We start from the raw sequence: 24,832 nt of genomic DNA on the forward strand, positions 1-24,832 counted from the left end.
ACAATGTTTTTTTGGCTATTGCTACAAATATACCCCAGCGACTTAAGACTGGTTTTGTGCTCCAGGGTCACATGTATCTTCTTTTATGTTAAGTCGTAGAGGTTTGGAACAACATGAGGACGAGTAAATGATGACAGAATTGTAATTTTTGAATGAACTATCTCTTTGAGTTGCATTTTTCCCAGAATATCGCTTTATATTCCTTTAAGCTCGCACATATCACTCACCACTGGCCATCATTTTCCTCATGCTGTAGTTGTATGACATCACCACACTTAATGATGAAGTTATCCGTCCCATTTTTACGCCAGTCGACGAAGGCCCTGTATCTGCCTGCAACCTAAAACAAACAGATAAGTTAAGTATCAGTAAAAAATAACAAGTGTCGCCCTACATGAGTTAGTGACTGAGTGAGTGTGGGATGTTCGTCTCTTACCAGATGTGCGGCGTCCTCCTCCTCAGTGTCAGACGGGTTAGAGAGGCTGTTTGCTCCACTCCAGTCCTCCAGACCTTCACATATATCTACAGAATAAGGTGCGCCCGGCCAGCCTACCACAAACACACCACATGCATGTTTCGGAGTAAATCATTGCATTCTGATTCTTGAAATACATTATGAATTTAATATACAGTGTCTGATTAACCTAACTGATGCTGACAGCCTTCGTGGGCTTCAGAGATCATGCATGTGGGTGGAGAAATCACATGCTCTTTCAAGTTTCATACTGAGTGTATGGTTGAAGTTTGTGGTGACACAGATAATGGTTTTACAGCAGAAACATGAATGTGTGTTGGCTTGGGTAATTTTGAACAGCAAGCATTACACTTCAACTACACTGCTTTGTATGTGCGCAGAATATGTGTTTATAAGTTGGTGAGTATTATATCTAAGGCCCAAATCATTTTTATTTATCAGGACAAACACTTGTTTTCACATGCAGTTGCTTTTTTAAAATGCAATGCATTTACATGTGTTGCAATACTGTCATTTGTAGGTTTCTTTACCTGACCATTTACAGTTACACTATTTACTCTCACCCTTAGTAAATTCAAAGGAAAAAACTCAATTTCCAACTTTAAATACATACCACAATTAAAGACAATATACTGTACATACACAACAAATATGAAGAAAAAGAACGGTTTGTTTTTCAAAAATGTATAATAATAGTAATAATAATAATAAATATTATATAAATTATTTATATTTAATAACATGTTCTGTATGTATGTATATATATATATATATATATATAACATTACCATTAAAAAGTTTTGTTTTTAAATAAGTCTCTTAAAAAAATAAAAATTCAGCTGACCAAGGCTGAATTTATTTGATCTAATATACAGTAAAAACAGTAATAATGTAAAATATTGTATCATTAGTACTCCAGTCTTCAGTGTCACATGATCTTACAGAAATCATTCTAATATGTTGATTTACTGCTCAAGAAACATTTCTTATTATCAATGTTGAAAACAGTGTGCTACTTAATATTTTTGTGGAAATCGTAAAACTTTTTTTTACAAAATTATATCTTTTGTAACAATGTAAAAGTCTTTACTGTCTCTCTTGATAAATTTAATGTATCTTTGCTGAATAAAATAATTAATTTCTTTAAAAAAATCATACTTGCCCCAAACTTTTACGGTACAGTATATGTTGTTGTACATATATGTATATACGCAGTAGGGCTGTCAAAATGGCAGAAAAACTAAATTCGAAATTTGGACTTAAATATTATCAAAATTCGAAATATATTCGAATTTAAAATGCATAATTTCAGTTAGGGTGAAGAAAAGCTTTTTGGCTTCTCTTCTGAGGCATTAAGAGGGCGCATCAAGCAAAATATTTCTAATACACGTTTATTCAAAGCATAAGATAAAATGACTATCTGTGAAAAAAGTGCATAATTTTTTAAATAATGTTTATAAACCAATTATAATTAATTAAGTTGCTTAAACAACTATAAACAAAACAGCATCATGTATGTATGCATAGTTTAATACAAAGGGCGGAAAGCCAATCACACAGAGTACATTTCTCATTTAAAAACATGAGATGCAGTGGCATGGGGAAAAACCCGCCATAAAGTCTCGATATATGTTTCTTTCAAAGTTAAACTTGCATAAATTTTACATGGCTTTCTAAACATTCGGCTCCTTTGTGCGAGATGCAAGTGCAACGGTAATAGATGTCCCTCTAGAAAATGTGCGAAAATGTGTTCTGTGTGAACGGCTTGGTTTCAGTTTTGATGTAAACAAGATCTTCTCCGCATTGATGTTCTCTTTTTCCGCAATATTTGTAATTAACAATGTAGCAGCGCCGCATCTATTGGCTTCAACTGGATAGGCTAACAAAAACATTATAATGCAACGACACTTACATCTCATCGCATCTCGTGCGCCACTGATAAGGCTGCCTCCTTAACGCACACCTAAAATTCAAATGCAACGTTTTTGCATTCTAATGTGGATTTTTATTTTAAATTCGACGAATATTCGAAATTCGAAAAAAAATTTGACCGCCCTAATACGCAGTGTATATCAATGTTAATAATGCTAATGTTTGAATGATACACTATTACCCACAAACAATCTTGTTTCATCATACTTGTTATTTTCCTGCTTCCAAGATACACCACAGCAAATGCATAAATATACTTCAAGATTCCATGTTTGGTCTTTTAACAGTTCAACAAGTCCTTTATGACTTAACACATTCTGCATTTACATATCTCAACAGAGATTAGGTGTGTATGTGCAGGTGTTTGTGTGCGTAACACTCACTGCGTCTGTTGAGCTGGTGTTGGTTAGAGCAGCTAAACGGATCTGGACTGCTGTGGCCCGACTCAGTCCCCTCTGAGCTAACTGACGCTCTTTGCTGTTTGCTGTGTGACAAGAGAAGAGCTAGAAGTAAATAAACAATTATCCACACATGCACCATCTCTTCTATATGAAACAAGAGCCAAACCAACCGTCAGCCCAGGGCAAAGCATGTAAGAAGCTGGCAGATATGGACAGATGGCAGTAATTTCAGGCCTGCAAGGCAAATGACTCTTTCATAACAGCATAGAGACGTGCTGATAAGGAAATGGAGCGAAATTAAGCTGATAGAGTCTTGATTTGTCAACATTTGACTCAACTTGTCTTGATCTCAAAATAAGGCCTGTCTTCAAAGCGCTGCTTAACAGCCAAAACAATGGAGTCAAACCAAACTCTTCTGCTGTTTGCATGTCATGCAAAACAGATGCAGAGATGCTGGCAAAGCATCTGCCTGTTATGTTAATGATAAGGGTACTGCTGGTGAGATCGGAGGGGTGGGGTGGGGTGTGTATGGAGGGGAACGGCGATGGTGGTTAAAGTGTGGCCATAGCAGCCCTGTATGTGACGGAGCACAGATCGGAGCGGCCCCCCTCCTGCCTGATTTACCACTGAGCGTCACTGTCGCTGGGAGGGGCGAGTGAGGCATGGGCTCCGAGCGCGAAGGCACACACACACGCCCCCCGACAGGGACACAAGGTCCAGACGGGGCAGGCAGCCCTTAAGAACGCCACCGGAAGGCCGCACGGCCCTGCGGGAGGACAGGCAACCACACACAGCGGCTTCATTCCCCTCATCAGCAGAACATTTTTCATACACTTAAGTACTTTTACTTAATTGATTTGTTAAAATGAGACATCCTAAATGTGTATGGGCTCTATATATGCAAATACAAGTAATATGTTTTAAATATGGCTTATACATGGGTCCAAAATTAACACTCACCAAATGAGAGTAAAAACTGCACTGGCGAGTAAATAAAACAGTTGGTTAGTAACTTTATTAGGAACCGAAACATTAGATGCTTGAAGTAGAATTTTAATAATTATAACCTGACCCTCACTAATATGACATAATTTAAATCTTAATACATCAAATCTTTTGTATCATGTACAAACATATATACAGTACAGTATATATAATAAATATAAAATATTATATAATATATACCATAAAGTTAAATAATGTAACATCAATAGTAAAAACATAAACATGTATGCATATGTATAAATTTTTACATTTTATAGTGCATTATATTATTTGTTGTATTTATTATATATACTTTACATAAACTACTGTTTATTTTTACAATCATGCACAATTACATTTCAAGACCTGTATATTTATGACCGGTAACTTTTCTTAATTAACAAAGTTACATATAATTAAAAATAAGTTAATTTTGGACCGTGCTTACACATCATATGGATTGCTAAAGCGGGGACTGTAAAAGCAGGGAGGGTACTGTTATTGGCGGGATTCTGCGAGGGAAGTGTCATGTGAGAGATCTAACAGCTAAAAGCAGCAAAAAGCTGGTCTAAGCCAAAGGGTCAAGGAGAGAGAGTGATCGGTGAGGGTTAGATCAGGGATTAGAGAGGGGCTCAGGAACAGTGATCTGTACACTAGTGGATTCTTACCTCACTGAGAGAGGAGGAGACATCTGCGTCTGCTCTGAGACTGCAGCAGAGTGACACAACTCCTCTGAACCAATGAGAGAAGAGCACACATTACTCCAAGAACTTGTGGAGGAATAACAGTGTATAACAATTAATCACAGGAAATGTATTGAGACCTTTGAGCTGTTTCTGCTGGTTGGTCAGGATCTTTCTGATCTCGTTCAGCCAAGCGATCTTCACCTCCACTGTGGGTGCCTATAAGAAGTTTTTGCATAACAGTGGTAAATGTGACAGTAATCATGGTCATTGTCCATTAAATAATACTTTTATATCATATTATATTTAATCTAGTCTTGCATTTATTTTACTGCTTATTTTTATATTTGTATGAGAAAAATATAATGAAAGTCACAATGTTTGACCAGTAATTTCTGAATATTACACTGTTAGAGATGATCTTTTGACACTGAATCATGTTTATATTTGAAACTTGATAAATGTGTATATAGTTTCATTAACTTGCATTTAGACAAATCAAGTGTAACAGCTGTTAATTTGTGCGTTTGATGCATCTAAATGAAATGATAACTTCTCTGAAAATGAGTTGAAGAAGAATTGGTGTTGCGTTCATTTTTGGATGAACTGTCCCTTTAAACATTCTCACCTGTATCACATAGACTTCCTCTCTGCCACTGTACCAGATCTCAAACTTCTTCACATCTCCTTTGACGTTCTCCGTAATGCCGACTGCACTCATCTGCCGGCATAAACAGCATTTTATACTCACGGATGGAAACACATGCGAATCTGAAAACACACAGCTACCTGCTGTATAAACATGCCATATCCTGTCACATCCTGTGAAGCAGCATCACATTTTAAAAACAAGGAAGGAATGCTGTTATGAGTAAACAGGCTGATATACAACGATGCATCTACATACGATGCTGGCAGGGCTTTCTGAGATTGCACATGTGCTCCCAACAGGAAGTGCGTGCCGTACCTTAAGACAGTGCTTGAAGCTGTAGGAGGGAGTTTTGTCAGCGTTCTCTCCGTGTTCGTCTCGACGCTTGCAGAAGAGGAGTGCGTGCTCATGCAGGAACAGGTGTCGCTGCATGGGCTTGAAGCGGGCCAGCTCCTTCACGCGGGTCGGACCCTTCTTATGACTAATCCACACACTGAAGGAGCCTTGCATTAGCACGCGGCCCAGATTGCTGAGATCCCCCTGCAACATACAACTTGTTAGCTACTGTACACATTCGAACACACTCACTTTAAGTTGTTAAAAATGTCACCTCATATCCGGTGATGGCAATCTGGTGCATTGAGTCATTGACTGACTTCAGCAGGTCCAGCATGGCTTCTAGCGCCCCCTGCAGCTCAGAAACTCTCTCACAGCCTGAGCTGTACTTCAGAAGCTCCTATTATCAAACACACATACAATTCCTCGGATTTAATGGACAAAAATATCCCTACATCAGAAAACGTTAAAAAATTACACAAGGTTGCTATGGAAGCTTGTGGAATAAAAATCTAAAACTTTTTATCTCACAGTTCTGACCTTTTTTTTTTCTCTCACAACTGTGAGTTTATCCCTCACAATTCTGACTTTTCCCCTTCTAATGCAATTCCCAAGTTATGAAATCAAATCATAAATAAGAGTTTACATCTCTTAGATGTTTTTTCCCCAGAATTGCAGGTTTATATCACGCAATTCTGAATTTTTTCTTGCAATTCTGTTTTTTAACCTCCCCAAATATGAGGCATCCGACTGGACTGTATGCGCATGCAGAATTATGAGAAAAAAAGTTAGAATTGCGAGATGTAAACTCAAAATTCGGAGAAAAAAAAAAATCACAAATGCAGAGTTTATCTCACAATTATGACTTTTTCCGTACAATTGTGAGTATATATCTTGCAATTGCAAGTTATGAACTTGTAACTGCGAGTTTACATCTTTTAGACTTTTTTTCTCAGAATTTCAAATTTACAACTACAATTTTGACTTTTTTTCTCTAAATTATAAGTTCACGTCTTGCAATTCTGCATCCAGAATTGTGAGACGTAAACTTGCAATTGCAATATATAAACTCACAATATCAAGAAAAACTTTTTTCTATTTTTATTCTGTGGCAGAAATAAGCTTCCACAGGTTGCATTGTGATATAATACCAAATGCAAACCATACTAGGGCTGTCAAAATGGCTGAAAAACTAAATTCGAATTTTGTACTTAAATATGATCAAAATTTGAATTATATTCGAATTTAAAGGAGACATATTTTGCCCCTTTTTACAATATGTAATATAAGTCTCTGGTGTCCCCAGAATGTGTCTGTGAAGTTTCCGCTCAAAATACCCCACAGATCATTTATTATATCATTTTGAAAATGGCTATTTTGAGTGGAAGCAGAAACACACTGTTTTTCATGCCTGTCTCTTTAAATGCAAATAATCTTTTTCACGTTTCCTTGGTTGGTAGATGCACCGAGTACCTGATTATAGCACTTAAAACCTGGAAAAGTCAGATTTTCATGATATGTCACCTTTAAAATGCATAATTACAGTTAGGGTGAAGTTAGGCTTCTCTCCTGAGGCCACAAGAGGGTGCATCATTCAAAGCATAAGATAACATGACTATCTGCGAAAAAAAGTTTTTTTGCATTTTTTTTTTGACACCTTTTCAAACAAACTCAGATGGGATTTCCTGATCAAAAGGACTTAGTACCAAAAGATGCATAATAAAAAGTATTACAAAAATTAAAATGTTAAAAGATACATAATTTTATATGACCCCCCCCCAATTTCACATTTGTATTCAGCTAAAGCTCGCACCTTTAATAGGAGTTGATACTTTGTAAGGCGCTGGACTGGCTTCAGCAGGTATGAGTCAAGAGCAAGTTTGTGTTCCAGCTTCTTTTGGCACTCCTGTAACACACAGGACACATCTCAGATCTCTTTCTAGATGCATACCAGTGTGCTGCAAGTATTTCTAAAGATAGAGATGGTCTTTGATACCTGAAAGAATGGGCAGTCCGAGAACTGCCTCCATAAAGAATCAGATCGAGGCTTGTTCTGACAGTAACATTCATACAAATGGAAATGGTCTTTCTGAAAACAGACAGATAGTTTTATGTTAGATATGTTTTGTAAAAACAAAAAAGAAGAAAGACATGAACAGTAACCTCAAATTGGTCTCATATGGTGTTATAAACTTCCTCACCCTTTCCAGAAAGCAAGCCCCTACTGCCTCAGGGCTCTCCAGACAGCTTTCCAAATCCTGCAGGAAGACACTGGAGAACAGAAGACACAAGTCACACACTTTGGAAACAGTGCTCCGTTGAAAATCTTGCTTGCTAGCTGTTCATAATTGAATGTAATTTTATGTAATATACTACCATTCAAAATTTCAGGGTTGGTAATATTATTTTTGCTCACCGAGGCTGGATTTATTTGATCAAATATACAGTAAAAACAGTAATAATGTCAAATATTATTACAATTTAAAATAATTGTTTTCTATTTCAATATATTTTCAAATTTAACTTATTCCTGTGATGGCAAATCTGAATTTTAATCATTCTAATGCACAAGAAACATTTTTTATTATGATCAATTTTGAAAACAGTTGTGCTGATAAAAAATTTTGTGGAAACTGTCATACATTTTTTCAGTATTCAGTAATAAGTTCAAAAGAACAGCACTTATTTGAAATATAATTTTTTTGTAACATGATAAAATATCATTATATAGTTACCCACGTTTTAACATGTTATTATTCTGTTTTTCCTACTGCGTTTTTTACAGCAAATAATGCTTTCTTGTTTTAAGCTTAATTTTAACAAAAAAGTATGTATTTAATCCAAGATACAGCACATTGTCTAAAAACTCTTTATTATCTTAAATAATGGCTTCTAAATTGTAAATTTATCTTCTTGTAAAGATGTTTAGATATATTTACTGAAAAACAAAACACAACAAAACAACACAAAATTATAAATGAGTTTTGACTCCAAACTATTGAAAGGCAGAAATCCAGTACACATCCAGTATGTACATCTAATGTGCATTATATCTGTAACTATTCACTACAATTAGTGTGTATTAAATCTCATTTTCTGTACAAAAGTATACATATATAATGTATTAAACATATATACACATAGTATGCTTGACAAATCTAGTATGCAGTACATCAAGTAAGCCTAAAATGTATAACATCCAGTATGTACTACAATTAGTATGTATTAAATTTAATATGCACTACAAGTGTAGTGTGCATTATACGTGGTATGCACTACAAATAGTATGCACAATATCTAATATGCATAATTAGTTTAGCAACTATTTCAGTTCCTTATTTCCCAGTTGCACTATGCCTTTTTCTGTCTCTGTAACAGATAAGACTGACTGACACTCAGTGAGAGGTCACACAGCTGTCTATTAGAACCCCTGCTCTGCTGACGCGCTCCCTTCCAGCTGAGCTCTCATTGGCTTAATCAAATCCTTATTTGACCAACAGCCATTTAGCTGTAATTAAAGTGCTTTAATTGGTGTGACAGCTTCCTGCAGTCAACCAATTTGGCAATTTGCCTCACCCGGGGATGAAGACCCAGCAGGCAAGACAGGTTTCAAAGCCACTGGCAAACACAGCTGCACAAACCGATACGTTTTATTAAAATAAGATGTTTTCGGAAGGTGTCTTGAAGTCAAAACTGTGAGTGTGCAGTTGTGTCTGAATTTCCGAGGCTGAGGATTTGCCGCTTTATCTCACAGGAAACAGAATCGTATTTCGGTCTGAAGCTATTGTTTACATTTTGCTCCTTGCTGTTAGCAGCGTTATGAAGTTCTCTGTGTGTGGCCTTGCCTGCTATGGAAGTTGTAGATATCAGGCAAGTTTCCAAACAGCACATCTCTCTTGTTGCAAAGACTTGTTGGCAGGAGCGGAGCAAGAGACGGATTGTCCATTTCAGCCCTGTAGCCCTGCAAATCCAGACAAATAGAGTGAGAGAGATCATAAACAAATCCACAACATCAACACCTCAGCTTCCAGCTCTATCTTCAGTGCCACATTCAGAAAAATGAAGGTCATCTTACCAAGAGCACTGCCAGCAGCTCCTCCACATAGATCCTCTCGGTCTCGATCAGCTCCTTCATCACATGTCTGGAGTCACACACATTCACAGGGTCATCAGACACATCAGTGTGTCATTTAAACAGACAGTGTCAGACAGCAGACTCACCGTTTGAGCAGATCAGTGCCGTCTTCTCCATCTATACTGTACGGGAGAGAGCTGGCCGTCTGATAGTCATGAATCACCTCGATCTGAACCACACAGAAAACACAGAATGATTTCCTTTAGAAACAAGCACAAGGTGTTGATTTAATCAAATCACGCATACTGCACCATTTCCACATCTTTTCTGATCTTTATACATCTTTCTTACAATATGAAAAGTGAAATGCAGTCTATGGGTGTTTCTTCAACTTTGGGTAATTCAGGCAGTCAGTGGTGGATTTTTATTTAAAACATTATTTATTTATTCATTTATTTATTTAAAAAAACCTTAAATTTAAACTTTTTGTCACATGACAATCACATCTTGGAAACTGATGTGTGAGGGAAAATCAAAACTTAGTATATATTAAAGTGAATATTACGGTAAAACATTTTTTTTTAATGTTCATAAATTATGAAATGTGTGAAAATGTGATTTCATTGTTTTTAGGATACAATCTATGAAATTAGCCTTACAAAGGCAAAAGGAGACATCTATTTATTTTTAAAATGTTTAAAATGTCATATCCATCACCATATTTTCCATTACAGAGCCCTTACAATAATACAATAAATCATTTGAGATGTAATGGAGATGACTTGCGAATTATTCTGTAATAAGACATACAAAATTAAACTAGTGAGAGAGTTTATTTTCTAAAAGTCAATAGGATCATAGTCGAGGAAACATCCATACATAGTATATATTACTATCAAAAGAACCTCCCAAATTTATTTATAAAGACCAAGTGAAAGAGTGCCGTTACCTTCCTGGAGTTTGGGCTTTTCCTTGATGTTCTTTTGCCTGGTAATGGGAGGTCAAAGGTGAACTTTAAACTGGAATTAAAATCTGTTTTAAAACAAAAAGAGCAGTTGGATACAACACAGAATTGATATAAATATGTATGTTGCAAAACGTGCAGCTTCAGTGAGAGCTATGAGAATATTTTTTGAAGTTGCATTTATAAAAGTGCAGACTAGTGACTGCAGCACAAAACATTAACGTCCACAGTTCTATGCGCAATCAAATCATATCATATCATCAAAAACAATCAGACTGCACTGGGCATAAAATAATATCAGTTTGATCTGACTTTGGAAGTCATTCAGAGGTCAATACCAGTGTATGACCTCAGTAAGTGAATAAAATCCTCCCTAAAGCCCTTTTTTTTAGCTACAGATCCATCTTTACATTGCGTTCCTGTCAGATCACTTTTGATGGGCTGTTATCCAGCTGTGCTGAAGATCATAGTATGTCAGGTGAGCTCTGCACGTCTCTATGGCTTCCTCCCTTGATCTCTCCATCCTAAAGTGCATCAGCTCTCACAAGAATACTGAATGCATGACGATCTACTTTATTCTCTCCCATCATATCATTCATAATTAACTCATTCTGTAATACATTATTAATCTGCAATTCAATTAACGTTTTTCTCTGTACTAGTTTTCTAACAAATTCCCATAGTCACTTGTGAAATATACAATTTAATGGTCATTATACAGAAGGATCTGACAGCTGAGGTCCACTATTGACCAATCAGAGTCAAGTATTCCACAGAGCCACATAATAAAGGTTTGCATTCTGGGGTAAACAAAACGTAATGCTTCCTTAATTTACATGGAGGCATTCATTTGACTATATGTCACAGACAAGCCTTTGTTATGGGTCCTCAGAGTTAATAAGGATCAAAAGGGCTACATGTGAATTGCAAATCCCCAGGAAGTTTGCATTATTTACAGGGATTTATTAGGAAAAAGGTGAGGCTGTGCATTTGTAAAGGTACATAATAGCTGTAGAAGGATTTCATGTCATTACCCCAATGCAATCTACTTTTGATCAGGCGTCTTGAAAGCTTCATTAAAGAGTGCGATTTAGTTTTTGTACTGTAGCAATGATGTACATGACAGATGTAAATGACAAATAATGTTGTCTAGATATGAAACATTTAGTGCAAAATCTTGTGAAAAAGTAACTATTGATAAGACTGTGAGAACTCATGGCTGAAAAATACTGAGGATAATTGGACCCAAAATTAATATTGCACTGCCACATACCATGTTTGGGGGAGAAGAGGGGGGATTTTGCTCGTGGTGGGTTCTCTGGACGAGGAGCCACCAGTTGGATTGGTCGGACATGTTTATCTGCCAGTTTCTTCAGGCAGTTCTGTCTGGACTGAATCAAAGCCTGCACAGAACTATGCTTCTGAAAAGTATTCTCTATATGAGCCTGAAACACACCACAGCAAAGAATTTCCATTTATATTTAGCCCAAAATGTAATTAAATATTTAAGATTTAGAGTAGGGCTGCACGATGAATCGCATGCGATTTATCGTGCAGCCCTAATTTAGAGGGTCCAAATACATCCATCAGAAGCTACATTTCTGAAAGGATGCCTAGGAATTTACATCAAACAACTACTGAAACTGGGTCTAGTCTCATTTCTGTAGTCTGTCAGTGTTTACCTGTAGACAAGGAGTGAGCACAGATTCATACTCCAGAAAGAGCACATCCACGCCTGCACTGAGGAGAGGTGGCGCCGCCTCTTGGAACTTCTCGATATCTCGAAGAGCTGCCTGCGCACCTTCTTTAGACTGGAATTTATCCACCTGCTGATTGGCCAAGAGATAAGCGCCATCATCACACCACCGCTGAGCCTGCAAAACAAAGAAAGATTTTTTTGTTTCTAAAGAAATTCATAATTTTATTTGGCAAGGACGCATTAAATTGATCAAAAGTTATCAAAAATAAATAATGTTCTTTTGATTATTCTGTTCATTAAAGAATACAGAAAAAATGTATGAAGTAAATATTAACCAAAAAACATTAAGCTGTTTTCAACATAATAATAAGAAATGTTTCTTGAGCAGCAAATCAGCATATTAGGATGATTTCTGAAGAAGAGTAATGATGCTGAAAATTCAGATTTGCCATCACAGGAAGAAATCATTTAAAAATATAGTCAGATAGAAAACAGTTATTTTAAAATGCATTGATATTTCACAATATTATGGTTTTTCGTGTGTTTTGATCAAATAATTGCAGCCTTGATGAGCATAAGGCACTTCTTAAAAAACATTAAAAAATCTTTTTCATAATAGTATAAAAATGGCTATATAAAGAGAAGGAGTGAATGTATTAGCCCACCTCTTCGAGGCGGCGCAGCAGGGTCTGTGCTTGTGTCAGGGACTTGCGTTTGGTATTGAGGGCAGAGGTCAGGGTGTCACACTGATGTCTGAGTTCATTGCAGCGCTGGATAATCAGAGCCATGGCATAGTGGTGTCCAGCAGCCAGCTGATGCCCATGCAGGATAAGAAGCTGAGCCTGACTCATCTCCTCCTGAAACACACACAAATCTGTCAGAAATATCAGCATATTTGCGACTGACTGTACAACATGAACAGGGAGGCATAATGCAGCTACCTGTGCACGTTTTTCCAAACTGTCCAGCTCTCTGACACACTGCTCTGTTTGGGACAGGGATTCTCCTGTGATGCTTATCTTCCTTTCCTGTGCTCTTAATTTCTCTAAAGAGCACTCCATCTGACAGAAAGAGAATGTTAGATCAACTAGATCAAATACTTTCACTGACTCTTCCTATTATAATAGGAAAAAATATCCTTCCCTCTTTTCTTTACTTTTACTCTTTAAAAAATTAGGTAATGCAGCACTGACAAATTGCCTGTGTTTTGCAGGGGTGGAGATCCGAACTGAAAAGCAGGGCAACATTTCAGAATCTTTCATTAAATAATCAATAGTACATAGTATTATTATAAAATCAGCTTTTTAGCATTCATTTTATTTATTTTTTGCATTTTACACCATTGGTCTTACAGAGTGTGCGCTATTTTTCAGTAAATATAAATATAAATATATATATAATACATTATATATTGTTTAATAGTTATTCATATTTATTTATCGCCTGGTCATGTCATATATTAAAATTCACAGCTGTTGTTTAATATAGTCTCGCTCAATTTTATTCAAAATAAGCAAGATTTTTATTTTAAGGCATTACGTATTAAGCACTTGTGCTGGTATACAGTCAAATGCCAAAACTCAATAAATAAATATTCAAAAAGGTTGACAAAAGACACTTTAAATTAAATTATTACATGTAAATTTACTTCTTGCCTTGATAGATCTAACTACCCAGCACAAGTGAGAACGATCAGAATCATTTCATGATCAAATGGCAGCACTGGCTTTGTATAAAGCATTTGTTTTTGAGCCATCAGTATGTCTTTGTGCAATTTTAGGGACAGAAAAGCAGTTCACCTCCTGAAAACTGTGCTCATATCTCAGCAGTTGTAAATATTGCTGCAGTTTGAGGTGGTGCTTATCAAAGAAGCCATCAAACGCCATCTCCATATCTGTGAGCTGAGCCAGCAGCCTGCAGTTAGGACATGTCAGAAAGCATGATTTCAAGTTCACATCGTTTTAGAAATAAAACAGTGATGTGTATTTGTGATGCAGACTATTTCTTTTCAAATAAACAGGATCAAACCCTACACCTCTGCATGGTATCCCAGTCCTGTGTCATGTCCCAGCACGTGTCGGCGTCCCCTTCCTTCCTTGAAGTCTCCAGGTTAGAGAGCAGCTGCCGCCCCTCTCTCATCACAGATCTGATGGCATCCTTCACCCATGAACAACAACAAAAACACTTCGCACTGTGTACTGCTGTCATTGACATCACAGAATCATGGAACAAAACAACAGCCAGTGCCCAGAGGGGCCAGAAAAACACAAGAAAAGACAAGACAGGAGCTAAAAGTGACTGCAGACTGGAGTGGAATACAGCTTTTGTACTCCCATGCTCTGTGTACCCTAATTATAGTTTATTCCCCTAGGTTTGGTACTTTATTTTATGTTTTCCTTGGCAAAATAAGTGGTAGTAGAAACAAGCATAGACACCATGTTTAATCTGATAAAAAGAGGCTGTTACAGGCGCTCGGTTTAATAGGTTGTCCTGTCAAAGAGTTTTTTGTCCTTTTCTGAGATGCTAAACTATTGCTAACTATTTTATAATTTTGCTAAATATATTATAATTATTATGCATGCAGCTCTACTGTCCTCAATTGAGAGACTGATGCAAGATATGGGTATATTTATAATATTTCTTTCACCACAGAACCATTTAAATTAAACTAGAAAAAAATTATTATAAAAGGTAAAAAATTAAAATAATCAGTTTCAGAACCTAAAATAGTATTTTGTATAAACAACCATTTGGGGACAGTAGGCAAGGAAGCATTAAATTCATCAGTAAAGACATTTATAATGTTACAAAAGATTTATATTTCAAATAAATGGTGTTCTTTTGCACTTTCTAGTCAACTTTGATAATAATAATAAATGTTTCAGCAGAAAATCAGCATATTAGAATGATTTCTGAAGGATCATGTGACACTGAAGACTTGAGGTAATGGCTGCTGAAAATTCTGCTTTGCATCACAGGAATAAATTACATTTTAATATATAATAAAAACAAAAGTTATTTTAAACTAATATTATTTCACAATATTAAGTTTTTTACTGTATTTTTGATCAAATAGACAACAGCAAACAGACTTGATGAAACTTCTTTCAAAAACTTGACTATTTTACATGATTAATTGCATCCAAAATACAAGTTTTTGTTTACATAATATATGTGTGTATACTGTGTATATTTATTATGTATATATAAATACACACATATGCATGTATATACTTAAGAAAAATATGTTATGTTTATATACTAAATATATATATGATATAATTTATATAAATATAAATATATACATGTAAATATTTTCAAAATATATGCTGTATGTGTGTGTCTTTATATATACACATAATAAATATACACAGTACACACACACAAATTATGCAAACAAAAACTTTTATTTTGGATGCGATTAATCACTAATTCCTCCTCCTCAACATGTTAAGCTGAAATTTTGATGTTCCTAAAGCAGCTATTAAAGTCCAGCAATAATGAATAAGAGAAAAGTGAGAGGATTCTCTACACATGAGGGCTTCATTGAGCTGTACCTTAAGTCTCCTGTATTTCTCGGTGTGGGACAGCAGGAGGAACTCAACAGCACTGCACTCCTCTGACAACTGTGTCTCAGCCAGCTCTGTTCCAAACGCCTGCAGCATCTGAGCAATGTCCTTAACCATAACCGCAAAACTCTCAATGGCCTGTAAAAAGCAAAGAGACTACCTTGTTTAATGTGATATTTCTGTTTATTTCGTTAATGCATCTATACCATCATTTTTTACTGTTCTCAAGACGATCCAGTCGCTGTGGCAGTAGTCAAGAGTTCCCCCAAACTCTGAGGTCAGCTGATTCTCATCAATGTACCGCAGTAGATCTGTGACAGAGCTGAGCATCACCACCTTAATAACAGACACAAATGCAGGTCAGGGTGGTCCTGACTTTACGAAGATAAAATTACAAATGAGTGTAATGAGTCATACAGGCATTTTAAGCATGAAGTCCTCTTGACTAAAGCGGAAGCCGAGATCTGTAACCGTGCGCTGGAAGAAGCTGGTCGGTCTCAGCACCAACACAAGGTGCAGGTTTCCAGGGAATGAGGCCTAAGACAGAGAGAGATGATATCAGCCTGGCAGACACACAAGGACAGACTACCTTAAACAGGCAGATAAATGCATGAATAATCCTTAAAACCTGGAGGATATAAAGAAAAACAGAAAAAGAGTTCCACATATTTAAGGAATGTTCCGGGTCTAATATAATGCTGCTTTGCATGGAAACATTTACCCTGCATACACTTGTTTATTTGTACTATTTTCAGTTGCTTTTAATGTTTGGATTTTACTGTTTTACTGTTGAAAATCCATTTTAAAATACATGTAAAGTACAGTACTATGATAAACAAATAATAAAATATGCATAAACTATTTTAGTTACTAATTCAATTATTCCACTACTATAAATGGCCAATATTCATGGCCAATATAGATATCAAAAGTTAGTGCAAATGCTAGCTACGGATAAAATTAGCCTCATTAAGTCTGCTATCGTATTAAATAAAAAAAAGAAAAGAAAAATTAAACTGTTCAATTGCAATTTCCATCATTTGAAGTTTAAGTAAATATGTGAATCTTGTGCTTTTTTTAAAGCATGTATATTATTATTATTATTTACTATATACTCCATATATATATATACTCCATAGTATATACTCCAACATCTGACCATCTGTACAAATGAATTTGCATAATGTCAAAAATTTAATCACTTGGAAATGGTGCACAATAATATTGCTAATTATATATATATAATATATGTTTCCATTTTTAAAGTTTCAATGTGGTTTTAGACTTTTAAACTCACAAAAAAAGCAATAAATGCATTTTGAAGTTTGAATATTATTCATGTAGGCTAACAGAATCTAGTGTGTTACTGTATGACCTGTACTATCACTCATCACACACATCCCCATCAATCACACTGACAACTAGAGACAACAACAAGCTGTCAATCAAATTGATGAGATAACGCTAAAACTAGTTAACGCTTAACTACACATTGAGATAACCAGCCTGATTAGCCTACAGCTACTGTAAATGTACAGTTTATTCATCACAGGAGCTGAATCACATTGAGATACATAAGTATTTGAAACAAATCTGACTAATCTCTTTGACAAACAGATACAGGACATCAACATGACAGTTCATCCTAGCACACAGTTCACAGTAAGGGCACACCACGCTTGACATTGACTCGTCCTTACGTATTTGTAAACAATAGCATCATCTGCGAAAATATTCAGTCGGCTATCGCTCATATGCATGATAATATATTTGTTTATAGGTTACATTAATAAATAACGCCTTCGCTAGCATTTATCCACGTCGGATGACTAAGCTAAAGCCGTCCGTCGCGCCGCAGTGTACCGCATTGTGCTCATCTAAACTTAAATCCAACTCTTTAGCGAAACTACTCTAGACATATTACCGTAGAGCGGCGGATGCGCGGGAGTCCTCGCCTGTAGTCTCGCTCGCTCATAGCGATCGATGTTTTACGAGGATGTTTTAAGACCTCGCCCATCCTGCTGTGGCAGACCGGTGCCCGGTGCAGTGGACGGTCTGCGGGATTCATCGCCGCAGCGTCGGGAGGGTGGCAGCACAGCACCGTCTCTTCTGCGCTCTCCTCACCTCTCCCTCGCCCCAAGAGCGTCATCATGTAAAAACCTGCGCATGCTTTGTGCCAACTCATGCATTTCCCGTTGCCTCGCATTGAGCTCGGGTTTCACACAAGCTGTTTTTAAACGCAAACTTCAGTTAGAAGTACCGCATTTAGTTATTTATTCAGGCTGGAGCTCAGAGAATTGGGCTGTGAGCACATGCTGTATTGCAAATGCGCTGATCCACTTCAGCACCGCGGACAGCGACAAGACCGCTTCAGCACACAGTCAATACAGACGCGTGATGCATTCAATCTCCAAAGGACATATAAGGGTCAGCGATGCTTAATGTTCTCCCTGGATCTATTAAGCTATTCAATAATACAATAAATTCACTAATAAATAAATATACCTCTTTTAAGTTTTATACATACATACATACATAAATACTTCTTAAATTAAAAGTATTTATGTATGTGTGTGTGTGTGTGTATGGCTTAAACCGAAACCGTCCTGAAAAAATCATTAAAAATTCAGACTTTTATGATCGTATGTCAAGATCATTATGTTTTTTTTTTTTAAGAATATCAAATATTTTGTTTAGTGTTTTGTTCAAGTCATCTAGAGTAAGGCCACAAACAGCTTTATTTTTGAGTCAAAATTAATGTTATTTATATATATATATATATATATATATATATATATAGAGAGAGAGTTTTAAAAGGATTAAATCCAAGTTTATGCAAGGTGCAAGGAAAATATTTTTAAACGGTTTACTTGGTTACACTATACAGACATTTTAGGGTAATTTTTATATACTTTTTTTGTAGAATAAAGCATGTTTTTAAAAAACAATGCACTAAAGATTTACAAGATTTTTTTATTTAACCATAATAATAATAATAATAATAAATTAAAACAACAAAACACCTTTCACACTTTTGCATTAATTATAAAAAAATAATTGTAATTGTAAATATATTGTAATCTCTTACCGCAATCCGTGCCAATGCCGTTTTGATCGAGGCCCAAGTATCCAATCTTCGGTCTAAAATGATGATAAATTTTACACCAGGTTGCCGTGTTCTGGAAACATGTGAAGTGTGTCATGTATCACACTAACTGCATTTGATCTTAGTTAAGAACATGACATTATAAACAACCAGAATATCTGAACATATGTATGTAAATGTACAGGCATTTACTTGCATTGTATGGAGGGATCAATATGTTCTTTCATCCTAAAAGATCCTGACTGTATTGTGTCTACAATGTAACTACAAGATCTTTGCATATTTAGCACACTAACAATACATTCATTTGAATAGCTCAATTTGTGTATGAGCTGTTGCAAGGTTTACGTGAAGAGAATACATAAGGACTGCTGCTGTACTGCAATGCAGTGAGATGGAGAGGCTGATGTATTAGACACGGACCTCGGAATCAGTGTGAGGTATGAAAGAACTTTGGCAAGAGCTTCTTCAGGAATGTCGCTGAAAGCAGAGCATTCTGGGAGAGTGATGATGACACTAGAGTCCTCACCGCGTCCTCCTGGAATTCAATAAACATCACATTTACAGTTTCTCAGTTAAGGACAAATTCTGGGCACTGCTCCAAATTTATCTGACATGTTTAGACAAGCCATTAATCCACACATACTTTACGTCTCCAAAAACTATCAAACAGAAACTGAAAACCCCACCTGATAAATAGGCCAATTGTTTCTCAATGTAGCCAGCCACTTCCTGCATACTCACAGGGACTGTGACCTCTGAGGAGACAATGAAGATGAGCCACATATAAATAACAAAGTGGCAAGTTTTAGGTCATGTTTCTGTAAGTTATGTGAAATTTCAGGAACAGCACCACCCAGTGTTCAATGTACAAACTACCAGAAGCTGTTAATCACAGTGCTATATAAAATGATTTATGGTCTGTTAATGGACTCCTCAGTGAAATTGACAACATTAGAAGTTAGTAGCAATGAGTCTAATGCATTCATGTCTGCAGAACCATCAAGATGGACTGAAGCCAGAGACTGAAAACAAGAGGTTCAGTTTCCTTTGAGCCTCGTCTCATACTACAATACACTGCAAGTGGAGGTTGACAATAGAGGATGTGTTCAAATTACATATGGACCAACACTGGTCTCCAGTGACTTCACCAACAACTCACTTCCTGTGTTTGCGGCAAACAAAAACAAAATTAATTCCACAAAGAGAAATGCAATACTCTGTAGAGGAAATGGATTATTTTTGGGTCAAGTTACAGTACAGCTTCTTTTTCCTACTATAAGGCTCCTTACATGCTTACTATAACCATTGTTGATAAAAAGACCTGATATTCTTCCAAAATAAAGGGTCATGTCCTGAAGAATGTTGTAATATGTAAAAACTGCTATCTACATAACTATTAACATATCATGATAAAAAATAAATGCTGACATTAACATTTAATGAGTTTCCAACAGGTATAATGCTGCTGGGGCAGAGATGAATGTGAACGAAGACACAACTAAATATTTAATAACACTCAAGACAAATTCAACAGTTTAAAATGTTAAATACTCTATATACACCTCAAAAGCAAAATTAATGAGATTTATAATATGATGAGATATGGAGAGATAAATACATTGTACATTTTAGAGAGATGCATTTAAACAAGATGGTCTAGACTAGAAAGCAACAATAAATATGTTTCAGCCTTCCACTAGTTTGCAAACTAAGTTTATAAAAAATTAAAATGTGAAGTGTCATGATATAATAGACATAATAATATTTTTTTATAATAATAATAAATAAAAATACAGTTTAAGGTCTGTGTAAGAAATATTTGTGTGCAAATATACAGTATTAACAAATAAAAACAGAATTTTTATAATAATAAAAATACAGCTTAAGGTCTGTGCAACAAATTTGTGTGTGCAAATATATTAACAGTTAAAGAAATAGTAAATATAAAAATGTTAAAAATTTACTCTCTCTCAGGCCATACAAGATGTAGATGTGTTTGTTTCTTCATCTGAACAGATTTGGAGAAATTTACCATCACATCTCTTGCTCACTAACGGATCCTCTGCAGTGAATGGGTGCCGTCAGAATGAGAGTTCAAACAGCTGATAAAAACATCACAATAATCTACAAATAATGTAAGTAACCGACAATCTGCATGTTTGTAGTAAACATCTATCAAGATGTTTTTAATTTCAAACCATTGCATCTATTCATAATATTGCTTTGTCCAGTGAAAAAGTTGTCTCATCTGAATTAGGAAAGAAATATTCAGAGATCAAGCACCTTTTACAAGTAAGGATTATGAACTTGTATTTCAGCCAGAAGCAGCTGTTTGAAGTTAAAATATGTTTGAAGTTAAAATGCCTTAAAGATGGATTTGTTTGACTGTCTTGGGGATTATTGTGCTGTTTTTATCAGCTGTTTGGATTCTCATTCTGACGGCACCCATTCACTTGCAGAGGATCCATTGGTGAGCAAGAGATGTAATGCTAAATTTCTCAAATCTGTTCTGATGAAGAAAATAACTCCTCTACATCTTGGATGGCCTGAGGGTGAGTACATTTTCATCAGATTTTCATGTTTGAGTGAACTATTTCTTTAATATAATAAATTATATGAATATATTAAGACATTTTCCATTTAATTTTTTATTGAGTCTGCTAGGTCACTAAATGCTGGAGTATATTTGCTCATAGTGTTTGTTTTGCCATGTGTTCAGGCTTTATAAGAAACCCCAGCACTGCCTTGACAATGTTACGTTTAGGCAGCATCGCCCTTCTAAAACAACACAGATGGAAAACCACACGTTATACTCCTTTGAGGGTGTGATCAGAGATATCAGCGAGTCTGTGTATAATAAACACATTCAGGTGCTGTCCATGTGAACATCTCTGAACTCAGTCTGAAAGCTACTTATTAAATAAACCTGTACTGCTCAGTAGCAACACAGAGACTATGATCTGTCCTGTAGGAGTCAGATGAGAGATGTTATATTATATATATATATAAAAGTGTTATATAATAGTGTAGTATAATGTAAATATAATATAATATAAATATATAATAATAAATTCAGTGTTGCATAATTGCTGCATTTTGATTGACATGTTTCTATTTAATTTAAAAAGGCTTAAGTAAATACTGAATGCATTAATGATGAATTAAAAAAAATACTGTTAATTCAAAAAGTGCTGTTCCAAAACAACAACAAAAAATGACCTTTGAAGAAACAATAATTTCTGAATGTTTTCATAAATGTAGTTCTTTCCAGTGATGGTTACTGAATAGGCTTGAATGATAAGAGGATTAGTTGCCTGAGCTTTTATACTTTAAATTTAAAAAAGCACAGACAAGACTAGCCTAGATAAACATGTTTTTAGATACATTAAGCCCAAAAGTATTTGGACACTTTAGTTACACTTACACTTGTATGAATGTTAATGCATTACATATCAACCCAAGTGGAATTTTTTTTAAGCAAAACATTTCACAAATTGTTGCCATTTAAAACTAGGACAAATGTATTGATTGTCAAATGTTAGTGGTTAATGTGATAAACTACACCTGACTTCACTGAAAATCATTACATACTGTACATTGATTAAAAATCACATTGAGACAGTTAATTTATTTGTGAGAAAAGCTTAAGAACCGTCGGTTTACAGATTCCACTTGGTTTGATATTTTATCTGACATGAATAAATTATTAAGTGTGGCCACTATGTTTGGTATAAATGTGGTAGCATTGTGAATGCAAATTCCAGAAGATTAGTGTTAACATGTTAATTTCCATTTTTTAACACAGTGGGAATCAGTTTTGATAAATATTAAATTCAAAGTGTTTTATTTTTATATTTTGAAGTTTAAAGCAGGATCCCAAATAAACTAATTTCCCCCCTAAAGCGTTCATGCTCATACTGTATGCATGAACATGTACATATTGTCATGCAATGTGGTTAGAGGAATGAAAGGATCAGAGTACATATCTACAGAGCATTCAAAACTCAACAGTTTAAGCTTTAAAATGGCACCTTAGAAAGCAAATTCATTTTCTCAATGTCAGATATACTGAGGAATACTAACATCTCTCATTGTTTGAGCAGATTCTGGCGTGCTGCAGCATGGATGTTATCTAAGCCCAGACAGGTGTTCACAATGGCTCTGTGTCAGAATGTTGTTGCTGTGAACCTGGCTCGGTCTGAGGAACTGCTGTCTCGTATTACAATGCATCATTACAACGTAACAAACAAACACCTTTCCAAAGCATTACTTTAACACAAACGCGACGCTCACTCTCACATAAAAACAACCCCAACACCGAGACAGATGCCAACAACCCGAGCCACAGTGCCAAAGCTAATCTCCTACAATCACTTTGAGTAAACCGAAGCATCATAAAGTAAATATTACATAACACACAGCAGAATGGAGTGATTCAGTCTTTAAATGCATTAAAGTGCCTGAGGAAAGACATGGTGGCTAAAATGAAGATGCTGAGTCATGGTCTAAAGAGCATTCTCTGGGTTTAAAGCCAAACTGAGAGCCAGAGAGCAGGGCATGGGGTTAATATCAGTGCTCCACTTCCTGTGTCTTGGCGCCCATTTGCAATACGGACAGTACAACTTCTATTTTCATCCTTCAATCTCGCTACTGGCCCAAATTCACATTGCATGGTTCTAAACTGCCAGCTTACTGTATCTGTCCATCAAAACACTCGTTTAATATTAAGGTTTCAGGAAAAGGTTACCATAGAAAAATACAAGGTTCTGGAATTCCTCTGCTTTTCAATTACAGAAAGATTGAGTCCAGTCCATTCAAGCAGATTATCAAATATCAAATCTAGGTTATGGATAAAACTCCATTAAGGTATAAATAGCAAACATAATCCTCGCAATACTACATAAAATGCCAATGAACATCCTGAGAAACTGATGTCGTTGTGAACAAAAATGCCAGTTATATATGGCAGACATATATGAGCATATACTCACGTTGCAGTGTGTTCTCCAGCTCCGAGCCTGCCTGCAAAAGGTTGTAATAGCCCTCCATGTCTTTCTCGGGCTCCTGAGGAGAGGCCGAGCCCATTCCCTGGCTGTTCCCGGAGAGGAGTGACTTGACTCTGGGCCCGTCAGGCCCTCACATCCCACTCCACCCTGGATTCATCTCACTACCTCCTCTGAACAAGTCCCAACTGAGGCTTGACTTCAGCTCCGTGCCGCCACTCACGCCTCTGGACTCCCCAAGTCACCTTGAGCAGGAGCAAGTGCATCCAGAGAGACGCCCTGCTGGAGGAAACGGGATCCGGAAATATCTATGGCAAACAGCCTGCTGCAGCCGATAGTGGCACTGCAATATCACATCTCAGCTTACAAAAACCACACACACACACATCAGGGAGGGGCAGAGAGGATGAGGTCCTGTCCCAAAAGTGAATCGGATTAAAAGGGTTTCCTGTCCACAGTGCTGACGGTCTGCCCTCTTTAAAAACACACAGCACACACTCCCTCTGGCTGCAAACTCCCGTGAGTTAAGAGTGCGTCAGATCTGCATCGCTCTTAGACACACACTATTGACACTCTGCCAACTCCCTCCCCATTGACTTTCTCTGCTGTGGAGTTTAGACTCCGCCCCCTGCTGATCTCCACCCTCCTCATTGGTCAGTATTCCCTCACAGGCAGTGGCTTAAATTCTGTTTCTCTTCTCACTGCTGGATCCCTGCATGCTGTATTACACACATTCTCACCCTTACTTTAACAAACACACACACACACACAGGGAGACTGTTCTGAATATCACTATTGACAGCAAAACTATTTTTTCTTCCTAGACTAAGGAGTTTCATTGTTCACAATACAGAAAAGTATGACGCGTGGGAAAATTGCACAAAGACAAACAGCTACATGAATAAGAGGCATTGTTGTCAAAGAACACACTATTTATGCATCTACAAACCGCA

General features: G+C 36.3%; 1 protein-coding gene across 3 annotated transcripts in view; it reads right to left on the minus strand.

Moving 5' to 3' along the window:
- Positions 1-24,406, minus strand: part of LOC107744518 (proto-oncogene DBL-like) — a 27,519-nt gene extending 3,113 nt beyond the window's left edge. Inside the window, exons 1-28 of one of the 3 annotated variants that reach the window (XM_016558203.1) lie at positions 23,868-24,406; positions 19,563-19,631; positions 19,297-19,411; positions 18,856-18,946; positions 16,185-16,304; positions 15,987-16,103; positions 15,756-15,905; positions 14,234-14,355; positions 13,998-14,112; positions 13,140-13,259; positions 12,864-13,055; positions 12,182-12,373; positions 11,773-11,944; positions 10,485-10,522; positions 9,682-9,764; positions 9,536-9,602; positions 9,306-9,421; positions 7,662-7,731; positions 7,457-7,549; positions 7,274-7,366; positions 5,735-5,860; positions 5,443-5,664; positions 5,104-5,196; positions 4,616-4,694; positions 4,461-4,524; positions 2,791-2,891; positions 437-549; positions 228-340 (exon numbers count right to left, since the gene is read on the minus strand). In XM_016558203.1, the coding sequence (XP_016413689.1) occupies positions 228-340; positions 437-549; positions 2,791-2,891; positions 4,461-4,524; positions 4,616-4,694; positions 5,104-5,196; positions 5,443-5,664; positions 5,735-5,860; positions 7,274-7,366; positions 7,457-7,549; positions 7,662-7,731; positions 9,306-9,421; positions 9,536-9,602; positions 9,682-9,764; positions 10,485-10,522; positions 11,773-11,944; positions 12,182-12,373; positions 12,864-13,055; positions 13,140-13,259; positions 13,998-14,112; positions 14,234-14,355; positions 15,756-15,905; positions 15,987-16,103; positions 16,185-16,304; positions 18,856-18,946; positions 19,297-19,411; positions 19,563-19,631; positions 23,868-23,961 (3,140 nt within the window). In that variant the 5' untranslated portion in view covers positions 23,962-24,406. Of the gene's footprint in view, positions 1-227; positions 341-436; positions 550-2,790; positions 2,892-4,460; positions 4,525-4,615; positions 4,695-5,103; positions 5,197-5,442; positions 5,665-5,734; positions 5,861-7,273; positions 7,367-7,456; positions 7,550-7,661; positions 7,732-9,305; positions 9,422-9,535; positions 9,603-9,681; positions 9,765-10,484; positions 10,568-11,772; positions 11,945-12,181; positions 12,374-12,863; positions 13,056-13,139; positions 13,260-13,997; positions 14,113-14,233; positions 14,356-15,755; positions 15,906-15,986; positions 16,104-16,184; positions 16,305-17,691; positions 17,931-18,855; positions 18,947-19,296; positions 19,412-19,562; positions 19,632-23,867 lie in introns of those variants that run through there. The other 2 variants (XM_016558202.1, XM_016558204.1) reach the window with 2 other exon arrangements.
- Positions 24,407-24,832: the final 426 nt, after the last annotated feature.

Source organism: Sinocyclocheilus rhinocerous, unplaced genomic scaffold (assembly GCF_001515625.1).
Source record: "Sinocyclocheilus rhinocerous isolate Xijiao unplaced genomic scaffold, SAMN03320098_v1.1 scaffold557, whole genome shotgun sequence".
In the NCBI taxonomy this organism is placed as follows: Eukaryota; Metazoa; Chordata; class Actinopteri; order Cypriniformes; family Cyprinidae; genus Sinocyclocheilus; species Sinocyclocheilus rhinocerous.